General features: G+C 41.2%; 1 protein-coding gene across 1 annotated transcript; it reads right to left on the bottom strand.

The window, feature by feature from the left end:
• Positions 1 to 9,670: 9,670 nt before the first annotated feature.
• On the bottom strand, positions 9,671 to 21,165 carry ubl3b (ubiquitin-like 3b). The gene is made up of 6 exons (XM_005723037.1): positions 20,996 to 21,165; positions 20,312 to 20,422; positions 16,318 to 16,426; positions 15,151 to 15,237; positions 12,052 to 12,129; positions 9,671 to 11,263 (listed from the first exon to the last, which is right to left on the bottom strand). Exons 2-6 carry the CDS (start codon positions 20,336 to 20,338, stop codon positions 11,211 to 11,213), a joined length of 354 nt encoding a protein of 117 aa, XP_005723094.1. The 5' UTR covers positions 20,339 to 20,422; positions 20,996 to 21,165; the 3' UTR covers positions 9,671 to 11,210.
• Between the last annotated feature and the right edge of the window lie 352 nt (positions 21,166 to 21,517).

Raw genomic sequence — 21,517 nt, forward strand, 5'->3', positions numbered from 1 at the left:
ACTTCACTAATCCACAGCCAACCTGTGGATCAAGTATTCTGTCATGCACCATTTCCATGCTTTGCATGTTTACACTTTAACAGCAATTCAAGTACAGCCTCAGCAGATTGACTGATAGTAAATAGTAGTTCCAGCTCTGCTCTAAAGCTGCTATGATTAAAGTTCAAAAGTGAGACTGTGCAGCAATCGCTCTGCAGGGTCTGCACGCTGCTTCCCGTCTGTATCTTATCTGTCTCTTCCTGTATATGAAACAAAAATATGGAAATAGTGGGTGAGTCAGGGCACCGCAAACAGTGTGAACCTGCTGCTCTGTAACAATGGACTCCACCTGACCTTTCTTTGTTGTTGCTCTCAGCACCAGAGCGCCTCTGCTGCTGCTGCTGCTGCAGGGTGGTGTGAGTCTGATGATCTGTGCAGCCCAGCAGGGTTACGGGCATGAGCGCGCTGTTTCAACACAAAATAAGGAGTGTGTGAAAGCACCGCGAGCTACGTGCTACATTATGCTTTATTATAACTGGCTGCTGTCATTGACACACAACCTTCTCATCAACCATTTGATGAACAACATGGAAACAAACACGCTGAAGGAGGAGGTGGAGAATTACTGAGCTGTGTTGTTGCTTTTAAAGAGTCGCCCAGACGCCATGTGAACCACAGATGGGGCGTTAAGTCGTGACTCACACAGACTGTAGCGACTGAGCGTGATGAAGGTTTAAGATACACAAAAGAGGACAGAGACAAGCTGAGAGGAACAATTCCTGCTCTGTTGCAATATCTCGATAAAAGGGATGATTTTCTCAGCCGGTCTCCTCCTTCACAGCTTTTTTCGCCTCAACACTTTATTTGTCCTCCAAGTTAAGTTTTTCTCACTCTGTCCTCTTTCTTCCTCCCTGCCTGGATTGCTGGGAAACCCCAGAACACATACAACAATGTCACTCAAGTCAAACAGAGTAGAAAATTAACATTCAGATGGTGTCCCAGCGCTCCATCATCTGATACTCTCTCAGCGACTTGCACAAGGAGTCAGAGGTGTGGAAAGGCAGAAATGCTGCAAATGTGCAAGGAGAGGCTGCATGTAAGATAGATCCCTAACAATCTGGGTGTGAGCACGTAACTCCCCTTCCACTTTTGTGTATCCAGAAGATGTTTAGGTTAGAGCAGCAGCAGGAGAAGAAGTCTGAGCATGTGCAACATATTTGCTGTGCCCCACATGGCCAGGTATCTTAATCCCCACCACCCTTGGGATTCCCCACCAAGAGATCCCATTAGTGAGGATAAAAGCTGTAATGTAGTCCAGAGAGGTCTGATGGACGTGTGGTGCACTGCAAACCCCCCAACAGGCCAGCGGTGACCTCCATCTGATCCCTAACTAACTGGAATTACAGCTCCGGCTCCAGCGGGCAGTGTAAAAGAGCAATGAACTGTAAAGCATTTTGATGTCTTAATGAACAACATGCACACACAGCAACAAGTCCAATAAGGCGCACTTATAAATTTGAAACGAGCAGCAGAGTTTGCAGACAGCAAAGAAACCGCTTCAAACAAGCGACGGCTCACAGCGAAGGCAGGAAATGTTAAACAGTAAGAAACACTTTGAGAGCTGAAGTTGGGACAGATGCAGCTTGGCGGTTTTTAAAACTGGTGGAGATTATAGTTCAGTGCATCTTCATGAGTCTTAATACAAGTCTTCATCTTTAAAGTGAAATTAAAGAATCTGCGGAGTGGGGGGGGGGGCTGTCTACATTCTTCTCAGACCTACAGAAGGGTAACATAGCTCTGGGTCAGCATCTGGTGTCACTGAGCAATAATCACACACGATATGAACACGAGAAATAATTCAAGGACTAGATCCGGAGATCAGGAAATTTATTCACTTTAATGATGTCTGGAGAGTGATCAGAGCGGGTGTTGGAGCATGAAGGTGAAGAAATCGGAGACACCTGAACACAAATCACAACCCTGATCCTCAACGTAAAAAAAGGAGGGAAAGGGGAAAAAGGCCGATCACGTGCTGAGGAGAGCTGAGCAAGGCTCGCGTATAAATTCAGTGATCATTAGAAGACCTATAATTCAGGTATCCAAGTCGCAGGTACACAAACAAAGCAGTAATCAGCAGGAGATTATGGGTAATGAGCAAGCCTGAATTACTCTGGGCTCCATTTTCCACATTTTGGCCTCGGCTCTGAGTGTAATCACTTTAGTATGTTTCCCCTCAAAGTTTGTGCTTTTCAGTCGAAGGGAAATAAAGGCAGAAAGTTCTGGTGAGAAGCCAATACCCTCCAGTGACCACTTGTCCTAACAAAACAATGAGGACACCATTTCTGGAGCCAAGAAGAACAGAAAAACGTTCCTGTGGGGGAAAGATTTCTAGTGTTTGGAATCATCTGAGCCATTACAATTCTGGTTTTACTATCGGGTTCTGATGTGTAATATTGCAGCTTATAAAATAAAGTTTCAATGAGCCGACTGGTTTCTAAAACCTTATTACTGCCACTGACACCTTTAGCCTCCAGCTAAACTTTGAATTTTTTGGCAAACGTTCACTATAGAGCATGAAAACTGCACTGTGAAGACCTGAAGTTTACTTACACTCATCAAAGGCATGAAGGTTTTGGTAATTTGGGGCTTTTAATAATTTCTTTAAACTGTCTGTTTTGACAGGGTGGAATGATTGTACAGCACACATCTTTAATGACTTTAAAAAAACAAAAATTGGGTGCAAGTTTTAATTTATCTTGGATTTTTGGTTGGTTATTTGATTTTTCCCTAATCCACACAGATATATACAGACTCAAATATACATAAATATATGTACATATACTGTACACTTAAATCTTTTGATAACTGGTGCTGAAGGTTTTAAACTTTTTAAACGTTATTATTATAATCTGATATGTTCCCACTTTGTTAAAAATATAAAAACCAGGAAACATGTTTGAAAATTAGGCTAGTTTTAAAGATTAGGCTGTGCAGCTTCTGGAGAAAATTGCAGTAGGATTGTTGCTGTTGCCAGTTATTGTCTTCTTGCATTGTCTGGTGAGGCTTAAGTTGTAAGATTTTGCATTTTTCAAAGCATATTTATCTTCCATTAATAAACTGAAAGACTTTACAAAGCCTGGAAGAAATTCAGAGGTCTTTTTACTGGTGTCTGCTGAGTTTGTTGTTTGCTACTCAACAGGTGTGGCTAAAAAAAAGCTGAAGAGACAAAATATTTGACAATAAAAAGTTTAAAAAAGCTAAACAGAATGCTCTTATTTTGAAATTCTAATTCTTTAAAGCATGCCAGTAAATATTTTCTGGATTATTTGTCACATGAGCCACATATAATAAGTACATTAATAAGTAATGTAGATCTAACCGCATTAAAATTAAAGGAGTGCAAACTTGCAACCTGTGGACAATGTGAAAGAGGTCAAAGTTCACCCCAGTTTTGGACTGAAGGAACTTTTACCCAAGCACACAAATCAGAAAAGACTATTTGTAGAATCCATCCATCCATTCGCTTCCGCTTATCCTTTTCAGGGTCGCGGGGGGCGCTGGAGCCTATCCCAGCTGTCATAGGGCGAGAGGCGGGGTACACCCTGGACAGGTCGCCAGTCTGTCGCAGGGCCACTATTTGTAGAATAATGATAGAATTATTTTTCAGACTATAAATTATATACAAGCATATCAGCCATGAAGTTTGGCCATTTTTTTCCTGAAGGAGTCAGCAAAAGTCTGGTTTTTTTTCTTTTTTATTGCACCTTTAGAGGTTTCTGTACCAAAGTACTGCAGAGAAGTGTTTAGATTTCCATCTTGTATATGATCCCTGGAGGTTTCCTTCTCTCTCTCCCATGCACAGAGTTGACCTTCCTGCTAAAGCCATGGCTCCCTCACAGCAGCACATTACAAGAAACTGGGGACCATCTGGGAAAATAAACGGTTAATAAACCGACCCATCCTTCAGTCACGCTTCTGCTGCAGCTCGGTTATGGAAACATCAAAGGTAAAACACACACCTGGTTCAGAGTCCCGGTTACATTCCCTTCATTCAGAAACCAGGAACCAGTGTCGTTTTCCCAATTAGGAGAAGAAAGGAGGGCTGGAGATGAAGAGAGACAGCAGCAGCTTCTGGAAGCAGCATGAAAGCTGCTCATTTGCTAACACCCTGCTGGGTTAATTCAACCCCTGCATGAGTGTGTATGTTTTCACACTGGCCTACTGAACTCTTTCATTTCATGCCATCAGAGGACCTCTGGTGTGGACAAATAGACTCAAAGGAGGGAAAAGTTGATAATGGACACGTAGAGCTGCCAGCGTCTCACATGTGACAAAAATATGACGAATAAGAAAACAAAGTGCTTGACTTTTGATTTACGTGGCTTTCAATTTGGCGTGGCTGTTGGTGGCAGACCGGCCTGTCTGACTATTTCAGCAGCCGCTGATCTACTGGGATTTTCCATCATAACTGTCTCTAGGATTTACAGAGAAGGTGCGAAAAAGAGAAAAAATTCTCTGGGTGTCTTGTTAATATCAGAGGTCAGAAGAAAATGGCCAGACTGCTTTGAGCTGATAAGAAGGCAACGTTAACTCAAATAACCCCTCGTTGGAACCAAAGTAAGCTATGCAGAAGAGCATCTCTGATTCCAGAATGGCAACAGCAGCAGAAGACCACACCTGGTACCACTGCTGCCAGCAAAGAACAGAAGAGCGGGGGCTACAACTCGCGTAGATTCACTAACACTGGACAATAGATCATTTGAAAAATGTTGCCTGGTGTGATGAGTCTCGATTTCTGCTAAGATATCTGGATGGTAGGGCGATAATTTATCGTAATAAAAACTGAAAACATGGATCCATCCTGCCTTCTAGTAGTGGTTCAGGCTGTTGGTGATTTAACACTGTGGGGAATATTTTCCAGGCACTCTTTGTGGCTCTTTGTACAAAGTGAGCGTTGCTGCGACGCCACAGCCTGCCTGAGTATCGTTGTTGACCATGTCGACCCTTCTATGACCACAGTCTGATTCAATGTCACAGAGCTCAAATAATCTCAAACTGGTTTCTTGAACATGACTGCGAGTTCACTGTACTCCAATGTTCTCCACATAATCAGGTCTCAATCCAATAGAGCACCTTTGGGATGAGGTGGAACAGAAGATTCACGGCATCAGTCAAACACAGAACAAGCAACATGCACCTAATAAAGTGGCTTGTTAATATATATAAACACGTGTTTGTTGTAAAAGGTGAAATTTTGGTTAAAAAAATGGCAAAATTAAATATCAACGGAAACAAAGCATAGAGAGGAAATTAAGTCTCTATAATCCTGAAACATTTTGACTAATTACAATAAAACATTTGTCAAAATTTAGGCATGTTTCTAATTTTTTAATGTTTTTGTGGTTGAATTTGCACTCTAAAAATCATACTATGCAGTATGAAAGGTGTCAAAACATAAACTCAGCCTCCAAACGGTTAACTTTAGTGTCTCAGTCGCTTGCGGTATGTGCTTGCTTTTGTGTGTGTGTGTTAACAGCTGGTCACAGCTGGTTTTAATACAGAAGGAACTGGCAGATTAGAAAATGAGTTACAATGAAGGGAAAGGGGGATTTGGAGCTCAAAATACCATCAAAGAAAATAACACATATATCAGAGTCGCCTGTGGATTCAGGCATTCAGCTCTTTTCTCTCCATCCAGTCCAGCTACTATGTGCATTTCCATAAAAAGCAGAAGTTCTGAACAGTTATGAGTCTAACAAACTAAAGTGAGCTGCATTTCCTGTTCTTCAGTTGTCCTGCATTACACTCAGAGATGAGAGGGACATTAATGAGCAAATATGATCATTTCTTTAAACTACCAAAGTTTTCTTTTCTTTTCAACCTTAAAACTTTACTCTGGAGCTTGGCAACAGCTTCTAATTGTAAAAGAACAATTTCACCTCAAGGTCAGAACAGTAAGGACCTTTTTGCCTCCATCTCACCCTGTCCCTGGCATCGTCATGTCACACTGGGACGAAAAGAAACTCTCCTCCTTTGCTACATCCACGAACCTCCCCTGTGCCACCGCCTCTAAATTTGTTAAATAAAAAGAAACGACAAAGATGCAAAGATGAATGAATGGATTTGAGGTTACACGCCCACAAAAGTCTGCAAAATTACCCCGAAGTTTGGCAAAGTGTTTAATATTATCAAACATCAGCAGAAAATATGGTCCAGCAGCTGTTTCATAGCTTCTTATCACATCTCATGGCCTTCTTCAGCAGAGAGACAGAAAAAATGAGAATCTGGTGCATTCTTAAGCAACACCAAAAAGACCACAGAAGAAGTGCATGATGGCAGAATTATTTCCATGGTGAAACTTCTAAACAAGTCAAGAACACACTCAAGGAGGTAAACATGTCATTGTCGGGGTCTACAAGCACGAGAGGGTTGGACACAACAAGGTGCAAACAAGACAAGAAAACAAAAAAGGAAGGACAGGTTGGACTTTGCCAGGAAATATCTAAAAGAGCGTGCACAGTTCTGGAAAAAATAGATCTTCGGACAGATGAAACCACAATTAACTGGAGCCAGAATGATGGGAAGAGAAAAGTATGGACGTGGAGAGAAACAGCACTTCGTAGTGCATGTGGATAATGAGCCACAGCAAACCGCAAAAGCAACCCAAGAGCTTCTCAAGGCAAATAAAATGTTTATTTTTCAATGGTCAAGTCAGTCACCTGATCCCAGCCTAGTAGAGCAGCTTTTCAGTTATTAAATACAAAACTGACTGCAGACAGACACAGAAACCAGCAGCAACTGAAAGCGGCTGCAGTAAAGGCCTAGCAGAGCAGAGAGTCTCCAGAAAGGAGACGCCGCATCTGGTGACGTCCACGTGTTCTAGAGTTCAGGCAGTCGTCGACTGCAAAGGATTTTCATCCTACTATTAAAAACAATTCCAGTATTTAAAAATCTGTTCGTTTGATATTGATCCTTTGAAAGTGGGAGACTGAATAAATATGGCTGCATTTAGGAAACCCCTTGACTTATAGCTGAAAGTCTGCATTCAATCATAGATTGATGCTTGATTTAAAATCCTCTGTGATAGTCCACATAAGGTAAGCCACAAACTTACGGGCCTAGTTTGTTTTCTTCCCACTAACAAAAAAAGCTAAAATAATAATAATACAGTTTAACTACAGCAGTGTTTCGACTTAACATGACATTCCTGGAGCAGAAAGCAGCAAGAACCTCTGCTGTCAGAGTGGGAGTTAAGCCCTACATATCAGGAGTGCAGTCCGCCCTCAGAGGGACAACATGCCACGAGCGAACGGTGGTTTGAGTGCAGCCCACCGCAGCACACTCAAGAAACTGTCTGCATGCGTGCTTTGAGTCATGTTGACCACAGAAAGCAATTCATCCTGCAGAAGCAGCTGTGAATGTGGTGGTCTTAAGTAGCCGAGATTTCAGCAGATTGCCTCCCTGGACTCCTCTGCGGTCAGCTCCTGTTCAGGCTCTTCTCTCCACTGAATTCTGTCAAAACTCCCAAAACTACTGGGGTCACAGGGAAAAGGTGAGGGGACACAGAAAGAAAAAAGGCTTCTGCACAGCAGCAGGTTTAAAAGTGCAGTATGTTCAGGGGGATGTGGGTGGACTGCACTTTTCCTACGTTACGCTGCCAGTGTCAACTGGAAACCTGGATGTCTTGCAGCGACACGTCAGGAGCGGATTCCTGAGGCAGACAAGGAGAAATCAGCTCAACACAAAGTCATGACCCCGATGTAACAACACAGCAGTGACTGGAGCTGATGGAGATGACAGCATGTGGGTCGCAAGCTGTTTCCTTTCGCTTGGTTCTGTCAGACTTAACCCTCAAACGACTTCATTTAAACTTCAAGCAGTCTCAAAAACCATCCGTGGAAACACTCCTCACCGCTTTGTACTTTTAAACCCTCCACCAGCAGCCTCTAACAGCCTTCACTCATTAGGCAAAAAGAGGAACAATGCCACCTACAGGTCAAGACGTTAAACTGCAACAATACTACCAAGCAGATCTTTAGAAGTTTGTCCATCGGCCTTCTTCTCGTTAAAGCTCCAAACAGAAAATTTGTGCAACTATAACCTTTAGAAATATCCGTGTAGACCATTCTTTCAAGGTTAATTTAACCCCAATAATAGAAAAACATCCCTTACTTCAATTTTGTACAGTTAAATAAACAAAAAACACAAAAAGATTACAGCACAGATCAGGGGGGAAAAAATCTAGATGCCAACTTTTATGTGAAGAAAAAAGGTTCTTTTTTGTGATTAAATAAATTATCTAATCAATCACTGATCATTCTAACCAAGGGATAACCCTGCCTCCTTAAAATTCTTCATTCAGAGTATGACAGTTGATCATATTACATTGAAAACTATGGTTAATATTTTAAGGCAACTCTATTATCTTTTTCCTTATTTTTAGTCATAAACATTTGCTCTTACAGTGGTGCCATGTTCTTATTTGATATGACCGGAATTTAAAGTAATAAGGTCAGAGTACAAACAAGTCAAATCTTTAACTTTTACAACTTGAAAACAGACTAGGACTAATCCGTGAAGCTCTTTCCTGAACTGAGTGGTTTCTGTCATAGCTCAGGCCTGCTTATAGAACAGAATGACAGAGTTTGCATAAGACGTTAGTGAGGGTGGCCTCTGCCTGTGTAGCTACCCTTGGAAAAACTCTATTCTGATGGTTATCAAACTACGTCTTTATTGATATGAACTGAGGAAAACTCATCCTTAAGGTTACAGGGGAGCTCGTCACATGTCATTTTTATAGGTGAAACAGTTAACATCGAATACAATACCTGCAAAGGTTTTTCCATTACCACATCAACAACATGGACAAAAGTATTAGGCAACACCTCTTTAATATTTGAATTCAAGTGTTTTCAGTCCCATTGCCATTGTGTATAAGATCAAGTGCCTAGCCACACAGTCTGACTTTACAATGACTTGTGAAAGATTTGGTCTAAAGAGCTCATTGAAATCTGTAATGGGATGCAACTGCTGTCACAAGTCACTTAGTGACATTTCATTTTCTTAATTCCACAATCTTCTGGCATAAACACTCTGTGCTGGGAGCATCGTGGCTGAGTACTGCCTGTATGTATAATGTGCACATGGCTCAGTAATTCTGTCCATGTAGTGTGCTTGTCCTCCAAACATCTTATCAGACACTTTCACAAAACATTTAGGTTCTTGTGAAATCCTTCAAGGGGACTTTTAGTCCTGGTGCCTCTTTTAGCTTGTTAGCTAGTTTTTGTGATACTTCCTTCCTTTTTAGTTTCTTTTCATCCTTATTAACCTCCTTACTGTCAGTCACATCATTTGATGACTCAGTATCCTGTAGCTGCATACATAGATTATGTGGAGTTTTTCTTTATAGGCTTGTTTTATGGGAAATGTGTACATAAAAAAAAAAAAGCACAAAGCCCTTAAAACACACCTTATTTTGGCTTGCGGGACACTAGCCCCTCCCACCTGCTGTAAACCTTCTGTATGTGGAGGACAGCCAATCACAACAATACTGTCTTAAAGGAGCGGCAGTTGAAATGTTTCAGAGCATGAGCTGAACCATCAAGGTGCAGTATAAGATCAATAAGGGCCTTTAGTAAAATTAGTCATGCAAAGCTACTCAAAAGAAAGTAAACAGTCAAATATGCAGAAGAAGTTGCCTTATGTAAAGATTTATTAATTTATAATACAAGCTTTGATGTAGACCACATTGCATTTTAGTTTTTACATTTATTCATACTGAGCTAATCTTCATAGCAGTGACATTGATTGACAAAAACACAAACCAAAAGACACTCGATGGAAGGAATCAAAAGGTTTCCGACTGTTTCTGAAGAAACCACAGCCCATCAACACGCCCAGTGCACCACCTTCTTCTTTTAAAGACCACTTGCCCCCCCACCCCCCAAATTAGTCCACATTATGCCACGCATTCACTCAGACACACTCGCACACAAACTCACCCGCACAAAAATTCAACAAATACATATACACAAGATAAAAATTGATATATTTAAATTTCAATATTAATGATATTACTGAATTCCACAATAAAAGGCAAACGAGAAGAAACGACAGCATCCAAATGAAAAAAGGAGGCGAAACACTTCCAAAACTTTCCTTTTTTTTCTCTCTCTAGTCATCCAACGAGAGAAACTCAGCCTCGTTTTCAGTGTCCTGTAGAGGAGGGCGTCAAACCGATACCCGCTCGCATCTTCTGTCTGCGTTTAACTGGCCCGCCGTGCCGGCTCCCATCACCAGGGAGCATCGACAGCCTAGTCATTAAAGTCTCCACCAGAGGAACGAACACGACATCTGATGGCGCGCACATGATCCGCTGAAATCCTCTGACCGCATTTATTCAAGCCTCGCCAGGGAGTCTGTTCCCGTTTCCCGCGGACCCTCAGGTGTTTTTACTCTTCCAGATAAAAGTGCTTCCTCGATTGGTCCATGAACGGACGCAGGTGACGGCCTACTGACCGTCAGTTACTGAGAGGCAGAAACAGTCTGTGAAGAGGATGGCACGTTTTCTACCACCTGGGTTCGGGAGGAGTTAAGGTCTGTTCATCTGACCAAAAACAAAAAGCCACAAAGGAGGAGGAGATGAAACACAGCAAACACTTTAGAATTAAACTGGTTAAGTGCAACGAGAGGGTTAACACCACTCAGTAAGACCTGGGGAAAACATCCAAGTGACTAGTAGGGAAGGGTTAAAGCCCACACATCCTTTGTAGCACTTCTGTGTCCATGAAGAGAGGCGAGTTCCTGGGTTGTTGTTTGCTTTGTTTTGTTTTTTCACTACATGACAGCTCTTCAAAAATGTCTCCAGCAGTGAAGGGATCTGCGATGTTGTTCAATGTCATGATGTTCAAAGAAAAAGTAGTAACAACAGTAGAAGTTTGGGGGCAGAAAAGTGAACATTATTGGCACAAAAAAAGCCTCAGATTGGACAGTTCAACCAAAGTGTGAGAGAGAGAGAGAAAGAAAGAGGGGGAGGGGGACCCCAAACGGACTTCCTGCATTTTATTCCAGATCCACAGCTGACGGGACGACAGGCAGGAAAGAGCGGAGAGGGAGTGTATGCTTGTTTGAATGTGTGTGTTTTATATATATATATATATGTGTGTGTGTGTGCATGTGTGTGGATGTGTGTGTGCGTAATTAAAGGAAGGGAAGGGGCTGTTTCTGTAGCTTTACAAGAGGAGGCAGCAGTTGCTCTCTGTTGTTTTTTCTCTGTTCCTTTGACCTACAAAGACAAGAGAGCAGAGACATGGGGTGAGACAAAAAACCCCACAAAAACATCCAGCTGACATGAGACAGACCTCACTGGGATCTGTTTCCTGTTAGAAGGGGGTTCTTCCTCCCGACAGCTGCAAAGAGTTTGTTCATGTGGGGGTCACCTGATCATTATTAAAAGCTTCTCAAAACTGTTTACGCATTCTTCAACAATCAAAACATACAAAAAGCTGCTGAAATGTGTGGGCCACTGCACTGTGCACAGTGTAAAAAATGTCCGTAGCTATAATCACAGTGACAATGTAGCATCAAGTGAATTAGACCTGAGTCACACAGGCCTAGAGACTGGTCAGCAACCATCTGATAACCACAGGTTTTGAGGGAAAAATGAGTATTCTCCATCCGGTTGCTGTTGGTTGAGTGCAATTGTTAGGAAAATGATTGCTGAATTCCCAGTCATGCAGGTGTACAGACGAGTTACTGGCAACCACCTGTTGCTAAGGAAAACCGTGTGTTAGCCTCAGCTAGCCGAGTGTGGCTAAAGTTAGTCTTTTTAGCAGCACTCATCTTCTTTCTTTACACGCTGGCATCCACACGCCTGTCATGAGTTTGGCTGCTGGTAGTGACGGGATGGATTACATCCAACATACGGCTGAGAACTTTTACATCAAAGTACTGAAGAAGCATGATGGTTTATGCATGATGGTATATTAGAGCCAGTGACAGTTTAACAATTTTTTTTAATAGTTTGGCACCTCGAGAAAAAACTAAAACAAGGAGCAGATGAAAGTTCCTCACCATGAGAGTTGGGCTCTGGAAGAGTCTCCCTGGCAACCAAGTGCATGACAGTTGTTCGGCCCGGCGGCAGCTTTAGAGCTGAAAACACATAAAACACGTTAGGATTCATCCTTGTACTTTCCCATCTAATCAAATGGTGGCAGCAACAACAGCTGCATACAAATACAATGAATTATGACCTTGTCAGTATCTATATTTGTCTCACCTAGGAATCACTTTATTTTCAACATCGTAACCTTCAATTAACCAAGCTGGATCATGAATATTTACATATGCCACTAGGATATCTTTAATTGTAAAAACTTTCCTTACACATATTAATAAGTCTACCTGGCATCAGGTTTGAAGCTGAAATGAGATGGTCACATAAAAAGAAACTGTTCTATATACTAAAAGTGCTGCTGTCGCTTTCACTTCTTCAGACTCTCTGCAATTTAGAAGTCGGTGAAGCTGCACCAGAAACCTCCTCTGTTTCCTCTGTTATACATATTTAATCAGACAGTCTCACCTCACTGAGATTAAAATCTTTTACAAGAGACCTGAGAACAAGAAAACGTGCAAAACCAGCCATTTTTTTCTTGATTGCAGAACAGTGATAAGCACCAGATGTGACACTAGTGACGAATCGCAGTGCACTGTGATATACAGAGTTTAAAGCTCCTCAGTCACACAGGAGATGAGATCAAAGGTTGCCAACAGGTTGCATGGAAGACAGTGATTTCTCTGCAAACATTTGCAAACTATTTGACCACTAGTAAAATGGTTTAAAAAATGCAATGCAAACCAGAGACAAAGATTACTCAGATGGAAAAGTTCAACAAAAGCTGGAGACTAAGAGCACTTTCCTTCAAACATTTACAGTTTAAATACCACTCAGAGTGCAGCTGGCGAGTGTTTGCAGTCAGCTGGTGTCTTCCATACAAACGACAGGCAACCATGGTGCAGTACTCTCTTTGCAACAGATTTCACCTAGCAACACCAAGCAACCTCCATCAACTGTTGATGCACTAGGTTGTATCTACACTAATTTTCCAACTGGAAGAGAAAGACAACCCTTTAAAAAAAAATAAAAAAAATCAAACTCTGCTTTTAAAGCCAAGCCCAAATGTGTTTCTAAGTCTCCACAAGAGTGATGAGGGTGACAGGCCTCAGGTAGAGATGGAGAACACCACATACTTCAGAATTAAGGAGTAGCTTAAGCTTCTTCAGTGCAGCTTCCCATGTACAATGCTGATGGGATTCTCAATCTCAAACCAAGGTCACATTCTAGAAGGTTTAATCCGACTTATAAACTCAGGACTTCTTTAAATGTTCCTAATGAGTGCTAAGACAATCAGCAGCCACACCTTCTTCAGCGGATAGCCTTTTAAATGTAGGCAATCTGCGGTCAGAGGTACATGATCACTACCATGATTCATACTGGCAAACAATTTGTTCTACACGTGAGCAAAAATACGTGCACTTCCTGTCACGGTTACAGAGTAAAAGGCAGATTTCCTGGTACTGTTTGATTAAAATTTCTGAACAGAAACGCAGACAGAGGAACTGCAGCCACCATCAGAAGACTCCACAACAAATCACAAGAAGAAAGAAGTTGATGGGCTGTTGAAGGCAGCGACACAATATACAGATGTTACCGGACATCTGAATATTATGAATATTGGCGTTATATAAAAATGTAAGCTTTATATTTTTGTATCTTTTTACAGAGAGATCTTCTTTTATCTGACCGACTCGATTTCTTCTATTGCACATTGAACTTTGTGTGTTTTCTAAAGTATAAATTTATAAAGTAAAGCTTGAATTAAAGCCACGCTTAATGCAATATAATTACTTTATACAACTAAACCAACATTTTCTTCATGGATCTCAAAAACAGCTTCATAGACTGGCTTCTTAAAAAGAGTTTCTGACATGGCGATTTTCATTGTCTTATATTAGACATTCTTAAAACAAGAAAAAAAAAGGTTTATTTAAAAACACAAACAAAAACAAAAAACCCATAAGTACTGAAATGAAAGAAAGAAAAATCTTGACTCTAATCCCATAATCTGTTGTGCTTTTTAAGCCATTTTATGTACAACAGCCAAGCAGTGACTATGTCAAGGACCTTTATTGTGAAAGGAACAGGAAGAAGCCCATTTCGTATGTGTGGACAAAGCTCACGTTTCCTGTATGGCGTTTTCGGACATGCATAAAACAAATCAGGTCATATTACCCCATTATTGTTGATAAGCAGTTTCAGTATTGGCATCACTCGCTCCACTGGAGCAAGCCTGCAAACCCAGCATCCAAATGACTGAGGCTGTGCTGGAGAGGAGGTTAAAGAACTGTTAACCATCATGGACCATCCTCTGCATCACTTACTGGAAGGCAGCGGAGCACTTTAAGATGCATTTCACAAGGACAGACACAGGAAATCTTCACTGCCTCATACCACAATACCTGCATTTATTTTATATGATTTCTTGTTGAGCCATTTCACTCTGGGTTGTTTGTTTGGTTTTTTTATTGAGCTATCACAGGTTGTGTTCAGTCTTTTAGCTAATGTAACAAGTTTACAAATTCTGGTATTAATAAAGTATAATTTGTTCATAAAATCTAAATGGTACCTACTGCTACTGCTGCATACTGCATGAATAAAAACTCATACCAGCAGATAATTCTCAGATGAGTCTCAGAAGATAAAGGCTGTTTTCGATTTCACTTCCCATTTATTTCTACACGAAACAGAGAGACACACATCCTTGCGTCACATCGCTCTGATTAAAGGGAAATGTCCAGCCAGTGTGAGAGATCAGAAGCACTGAGAGTGGTTCTCAATCAGGAAATACTGTCTGCTTCAGTTCATGTTTTGGGTTCAGTGAAATAATCCAAACAGCAGCAAAGGAGGAAGGATGCTGCCTGGGAATCTGAGGACACTGGCAGAAGTTCATGACTGTAAATCGTTAGACTAAGAGCTTTGTGTACTGCTGCTAGATATGCCCGCATGCCGTTTTTGGCATTAGTAAGTTAACAACAGCGTTTACAGTAAGATAAAAGCATAAAGATGCCATTCTGTTTCTCTCTGATGCTTTCTCTGGCCAGCGATGGTCTTACCTCCCAGGGTGACGTTGCCATGAAGGAAGCGTCCCTGGAAAATGAGGCGGAGTATACTGGGACTGCTCACCTGCTCTTCCTCCCACCCTGCCAAGGAGGGAAAGAAGAGATGTATCACTTTCCCAACTGATGCAGCCAGCAGTATTTTATTGTCCTACAAACACTAAACACAAGAGCCAAGATACAGATTGCTGAGCATATTTCTGAAGACTGTGATATATGCAAAGCCCACAGTTTACAATTTAAACCTTTAAATAAGTTCTGGATTCTGTTTCCAAATGAACTCAAACTGGCAGTTTCTTGTATTTTAATCAGCTGGCATGCACACTGGTACCCAGTACATCAATGAGCTAATACTAGCTAATGTACTGGCCTGGCTAGTTTATTGCCCTGGCTCCAATGTTAATTCCCCCATCCAACACCATAACACGAGGTGTGATCCAAAAATTAGGGTGATAAAAAAAGTTCAAAAACCTCGCAATAATCTCCTTGGGCAGGTCCGGATGACTTTCAGCATGGCTGCCTGTCCTGACCACTTGTACTGCAGCCTTGTCCCCAACTCCAGTATCCACAATAACTCAGAATTATTATGAAGAGCTAAACTCTCCACTGAGGTCAATATCGCTGTCTTACCAGGCTGTAAACATGGGAGTCTATGGGGATTGACTCAAGTGGCTCTTGAGTTGAAACTGCAGTTTCTGGCAGTTCAGCGCTGCATTCATTCATGAATGAATTCATGAAGTCTCGAGAGGCTTCAGCCGAGGAGTTTTCATTTGAAGAGTCTGCAGTTTCTAAGTCCAAAGGCTGCGTGTCACATGATGAGCAAACCCAGCAGCGTGCTTGCCATTTTTTGACACTCACATGGTTGTGCACAGCAAATCTGTCCCCCTGGATGAGGCAGTAAAAGCAGAGTTTACTGCCCACCTCACACTGTTACAAACTCACCTGTCTGCTTTGGACTTCGAAAGCTTGTCAGTTTGTTTAAATCAGCGAGTGTGAATACTTGCATATTTTTAAACAGAGATTATATCAGGTTTTGATTCCACATCTGTTAAATATTTGCAGAAACTGGCAAACTGTATGAGATTGAATCAGTCTGACTTTGAGGTTCAAAGTGTGAAATATATTAAAAGTGAAGAACAGGAGACTGAACCCTTTAAAACGTACCTGCAGGCCAGTTGTCAAATACGTGCTTGGCGATGTCCGTGGCCGAGTCATTTGGGGAGAAGGTGAAGTCCTGTGTTTTGCCACTGACCAGGATAAGGCGGAGGTGTACCTAAAGCAACAAACAAAAGCATTCAAATATGGGTCCATAGAAATGTCATGCCAGCCACACTTCCATTAAAATTCTTCTCAATTAGTCGTGGCGAAATCCCTTCACTTCCTCTAACCTCCTCAGACATGAGGTGACCTTCTGAAGGGTGCGAACAGACGGACATTCCAGTCTAATTAGATTTAGCCACACCAGATCTTCACCCTCTGACTGGGCGACTTCATTCATCGAGGGCTTACGGTGAAGTGAGCCTCTGTTGCTGGAGATAACACCAGATAAGGGTGGGGCAGAGGGGGGAGAACACTGGGCCTTTAGTTCCAGGGTGCTGCTGCTCCTCTCCGGGCTGTCGGCCTAATGCGATAACCCCAGGTGTCCCAGACAGCTCTGGGCCATGTTATTAAATTTACATGGCCAGTGCGTAGCCCCAAGGGGGACTCGTGCAAGTGTGTGTGGGAAGGTCTCTTAACAGAGGGGCTTCCTTCTTCTTCTTTTTAAAAAAAAAAAAATCCTCTGGGCATCTACACAAAGATATCTGTTAAAAAAACAAATAAAAGGGGAAACTTCATGGGCAACATGCCTTTAAGCAGTGTCCAACATTTTATGCCCACTGGAACCAGAAGATCAGACTATTAATAGGACACCAAAAAAAAGCTAATTTAATTACTTTAATTGGCGCCAACTTAAAATATAAGAGTATCACATAAATTATCGGTTGATTTAGATTTAAAATCTGTATCTGAAAATAAGTAGTAAGCTTGAAAATGAATGTAACAGAGTAAATGTCACAACTGAAGGTCATAACAAAGTGTCATAAAATCTTTTTCACTAACAGTTACCTCAAGTTTTTTTTCCCTGCATATGCAATTAAAAAAAAGAAATTACCAGGACTTTGACCAAGTGTACTTGCTCCTCCATAAAAGCTGAAACTCGCTGGCTTTACAGTCAAAAATCACCCAGCAGTCAGGGGCTAGCTGCACCCTCACGCACAGAAACCTCTTTGTCATTTATTCATTGGTTTTGCAATTGAAAGAAATTGTTTAATGTAATAAATAATCAGTTAACAGCATTTTCTTGAGAATCGTCACAAGGCTGCGCTCATGAATGTAGATCCTGCACCTTTTCCTATCAACAAACTATCACGACCTAGACGGGGATAAGTGGTAGAAAATGGTTGGGTGTACTTTTATGGAAAATAGTAAAGCAAAACTAATGTTGAAGATTAAAGCAAGACAGTGTAGAGCTTCTATGAAGCAGACTGTGATCAGCAAGTGCTTTAACATGTGTGGCATCCCAGGTGATAAAGGTGTAAAACGTTTTAACCAAGAGAAAACTATGATTACTATGACTAGTGGAGTAACTCTGGTTTAATTGTCTACTACTTATATTTTAATAGAACACAGTTTCGCGACAATAAAAGGGCAATTCTATTCTATTTCATTCTATTCTTTACAGCCGTTTAACAACTACAAAAATTTCATTGTATCTGTACCCACAGTTAGGCTGTTTAAGGCATTTTTATAAAATATAGTTTCATTTTCCACCATAATGCTTCATTTCTGCTGACTGCTTCATTGCTGCTGCATGTGTCACCCTCCTCACACACTATTTTAAATTTAAAAAAGAATTAAAAAAAAAAAAAGTGAATATTTTAGTCAAATTTTTCCACCAACATTAGACTACATGAAAGTAGGCTCGTGGTCAGGATTAAAAACATCACCCTTAACTGAATAATTATCTTGAGCCCATTTTGGACCTCTGTCACTGGACCTCATTGAGCTCTCATCTCTGATCAATCACTCCACAAAAACATACAAAAAGAACAATACTAAATCTTTTTGCTGGGACATCTCTACTCTAGATTCAGAGCTGACAGATGGGGGAACGTTCCCCCTACGTGTGCCCTTCTTAAAAAAAGAAACATGAACTTTCTTTGGTTCACAAATCACAGAGGAGAGAACAAAGAGACTTAATCACGAGGTGTGACGTGAGGAAGGGACAACCCTACTCTCTGATCTGTTTACAAATACACCCTCCCACCCCCCCACCCCCACCCCTTTCCTCTCGGTGGTCCCCTGCTCACCCATCCCCCTGTGAACTGAATAACCTCAATGTGGGATTGCATACCCATGTCATTATTAACAAGCTTTGTCCCCCTTCCCTCATCCTGAACAAAACAAAAACAAAGTCAAATCTGCCATGGCAACATCCTGCATCACAAAGTCATTGAGGTTCACCAATCGAAAGGAAGTCTTCCAAGTGGCGTTATGATTACTTTTTAAGGGTTAAAGGTAATAGCAGAGGCTTATCTGTTCTTCATGCTGGTCAAGTTTCCTAAAAACATAGTCAGCCACGAGCTTCAGGATAGCTGCCAAGAGAGATGATCTATTAAATCCCACTCTGGCCTCCTGTGGGTTTTACCTCATGTTGGTGTCCTACATAAAACATCTGACAACATTTATTCTTTTTTAAAAACTAAACATGGGTTCCGTTAATACGGGGATGTCAAACTCATTTTACATCATGTGCAACATACATTCCACTTTGATGTGAAGTGGGCAAAAGTACTACCAAGTAACAGAAAAGGTTCTGGATTGTCCTGTAATTACAATTTTAGAATATCCTTGTGCTTTGGTGTAGTATAACTGGAGCAATAGGAAAAGCTGAAAACTTGTGAAAATAGAGTTAAAAATTCAAAAACTAACCATGCTTTCACATTTTCTTAAGATGCCTAGTGAGCCAGATTGGAGTCTTTGCTGGGCCAGTTCTGGCCTAAGGGCTTTATGTCTGGCACCCCTATTCTAATATCTGCAGTTTAACACTCTTCTTATTCAATAAAGCGTACGCTTCAGAAATATAAAATTAAATGACACAAATAACACTAAAATAACATAGAACAACACAAAAAGTTGAATCATTGTCCTTAAAAAGTCATGTTTTGCCTCACCAACAATCCAAAACCTGAAATATGCACACACGTGTGATCAATGCTGTACATTTTCATACTAGGAACTCAGTATGGAGACAGCAATTGTAAAAATGTGGGCCAGTAATAACATTTGAATTAAAAAACAAAAAATTGGCAATCCCATATGAAAATATTTTATTTCAAGAGAAATAGCATTTAGCATTGCCCTTAATATGACAAGCTCCAGATATCTATGTTTTATGTTTTGGTGAGCAGTTGATAACAGAAAGAAACAGCTGTTTCATATCTTTTGGGTTTAGAAGTGGCTACCTTTGTTTCTAAAGCTTAGGTGACATGGTGCTACTTCTTTGTTCTTTGTTAATCCTATTTGAACCGGGCACATTTATTTAATTATTGTGTCATAAATAAAACAAACTGATCTAAAACTACAGCCAAACATCAGCCTGTCTGACTGATAAATGTCGCCTCTTTTGACTTTTTATTTCTTCTAATTTCTGATACTGTCGCTGCTCTTATTTACAGCAGAACTTTTAATTACAGACAAACTGCAGTTTAATATCCCAAAATGCAAATAATTGTCATCTTTTTCTTGGTAATAATGGTACTAATAAGTAAACAAAGCCAACAAAAACTTGTATTATTGTATCCATTCCTGTGGTTGGGTTGGATTAGGTGGGGGCAGGATGTAATAAGAGGGTGCAATCAATTGGCATCTAAACCTTGAAAGGAAAGTAGGCCAACGTTTTAACTCAGATTAGACAGATGGTGTTCACAGGAACAGCAGTCACTATCCAGCTAAGTGTTTGTGCACGTTGGCTAATCCACAAACAACCCCCACCCCCATACAAACACCTACACCAGTCACAGAGATAATCAAACGTATTAATGTTAAATGATGTTTTGAGTACTCAGAGAGCATCGCCTCAGTTGTGTGTTTTGAAATGTGACAGAGCCTCACTCACCATATCAAGATCCCTCTGAGTGGTCATGGCTCAGCGAGGAGGAAGGCCGTGGACGGGGAGCAGAGAGGACAGGATCGGTGTGCTTCAGCAGCTGGAGACGGGGCCAGAGCCCTGATACAAACACCAACACTGTCAGGTTGACTTCCACAAAAACAGCAAAACAAAAGAAAAAACCTGGCACCATAAGATTGCACCGCTCACAAACTGTTACCCACCGAGCTCGAAGGAGGCTAACGCTGCAGCTAACATGACAACACTATCGGTCGAAACTGCACATGATCGATTAGTTGCCTGGACCGCAACAGCACCGAGCAACTTGTGTTTCACCACACCGTGATTTAACTAACCCAAATTAGTAGTCTTGGTGTGTTAAACTAGGACGAGCTTTAAAGATTAATCCCACAGTTAGCCTTACGTTACGCTAGGGGGCTACATCCCATTAAGGCATCACGGCTCATAAATTTACTGGAAGCTGAAGCGGTGCATTAGGTGGGAGTGTGTCTCGCCCGGAGACACCGATCACCTCAGAGTTTCACCCAGATAAGGTGTATAAACAAAGCCCTGCAAGCTAAACAAGCTACCGCTGTTAACGTTAGCATTAGCTGTTATGTTAGCCCGATCTTCCTGTCGATGGCTACCTGCAGGCTAACAGCCTAAGGACGGTTTCCGTGCTGCGGGCCTCACCTGCATCTGATAAATACGATGAAATTTTGCATTCAGTTGAGTCAACCAGTCAGCGGGAAACGTTTTCCATGGGGAAATGATCGAGTGTAGATGGATGGCGTTATGGTTGACTCTGGGTATCAGAGGCTAATGGACGGGAAGACACCGGAAGTCAGCTGGTAGTAAACACAGAGAAGAACTACAAAGGCTTCTGGGAGTCCGAGTCCCGAGTCCAAGTATGAGAAAATATAATAGAAATGAGAAATAGTTTATTATTATTATTATTATTATTATTATTATTATTATAAGCAGAAAAATGGGGGGGGGGGTGTTTTGATTCAGACTAAAAATATAAATATGAAAGATGAAAATCAGAATACTTTAATAATCCCTAAGGAAATTATGTGGGTTACAGTTGCTTCAAGAGAGTAACAGTAACAGACTAAACTAATTAAATAAGACAATATAGTACACAGTTTACAAATTTAAGAAATAGCACTAATATATACAAATTGCTCAATTATAAATATCAAGAATATTACA

Source organism: Pundamilia nyererei, unplaced genomic scaffold (assembly GCF_000239375.1).
Source record: "Pundamilia nyererei isolate P.nyererei 1_Seehausen unplaced genomic scaffold, PunNye1.0 scaffold00008, whole genome shotgun sequence".
In the NCBI taxonomy this organism is placed as follows: Eukaryota; Metazoa; Chordata; class Actinopteri; order Cichliformes; family Cichlidae; genus Pundamilia; species Pundamilia nyererei.

What these genes read in the sequence shown, in the direction of transcription:
- ubl3b (XM_005723037.1), bottom strand. Translation starts at nt 20,338, where the DNA reads ATGACCACTCAGAGGGATCTTGATATG. An exon ending in CTCAGAGGGATCTTGATATG is followed by an intron (nt 16,427 to 20,311) that starts GTGAGTGAGGCT and finishes TTGTTGCTTTAG; the next exon opens with GTACACCTCCGCCTTATCCT. An exon ending in TCCAGAGCCCAACTCTCATG is followed by an intron (nt 11,264 to 12,051) that starts GTGAGGAACTTT and finishes TTGTCTTTGTAG; the next exon opens with GTCAAAGGAACAGAGAAAAA.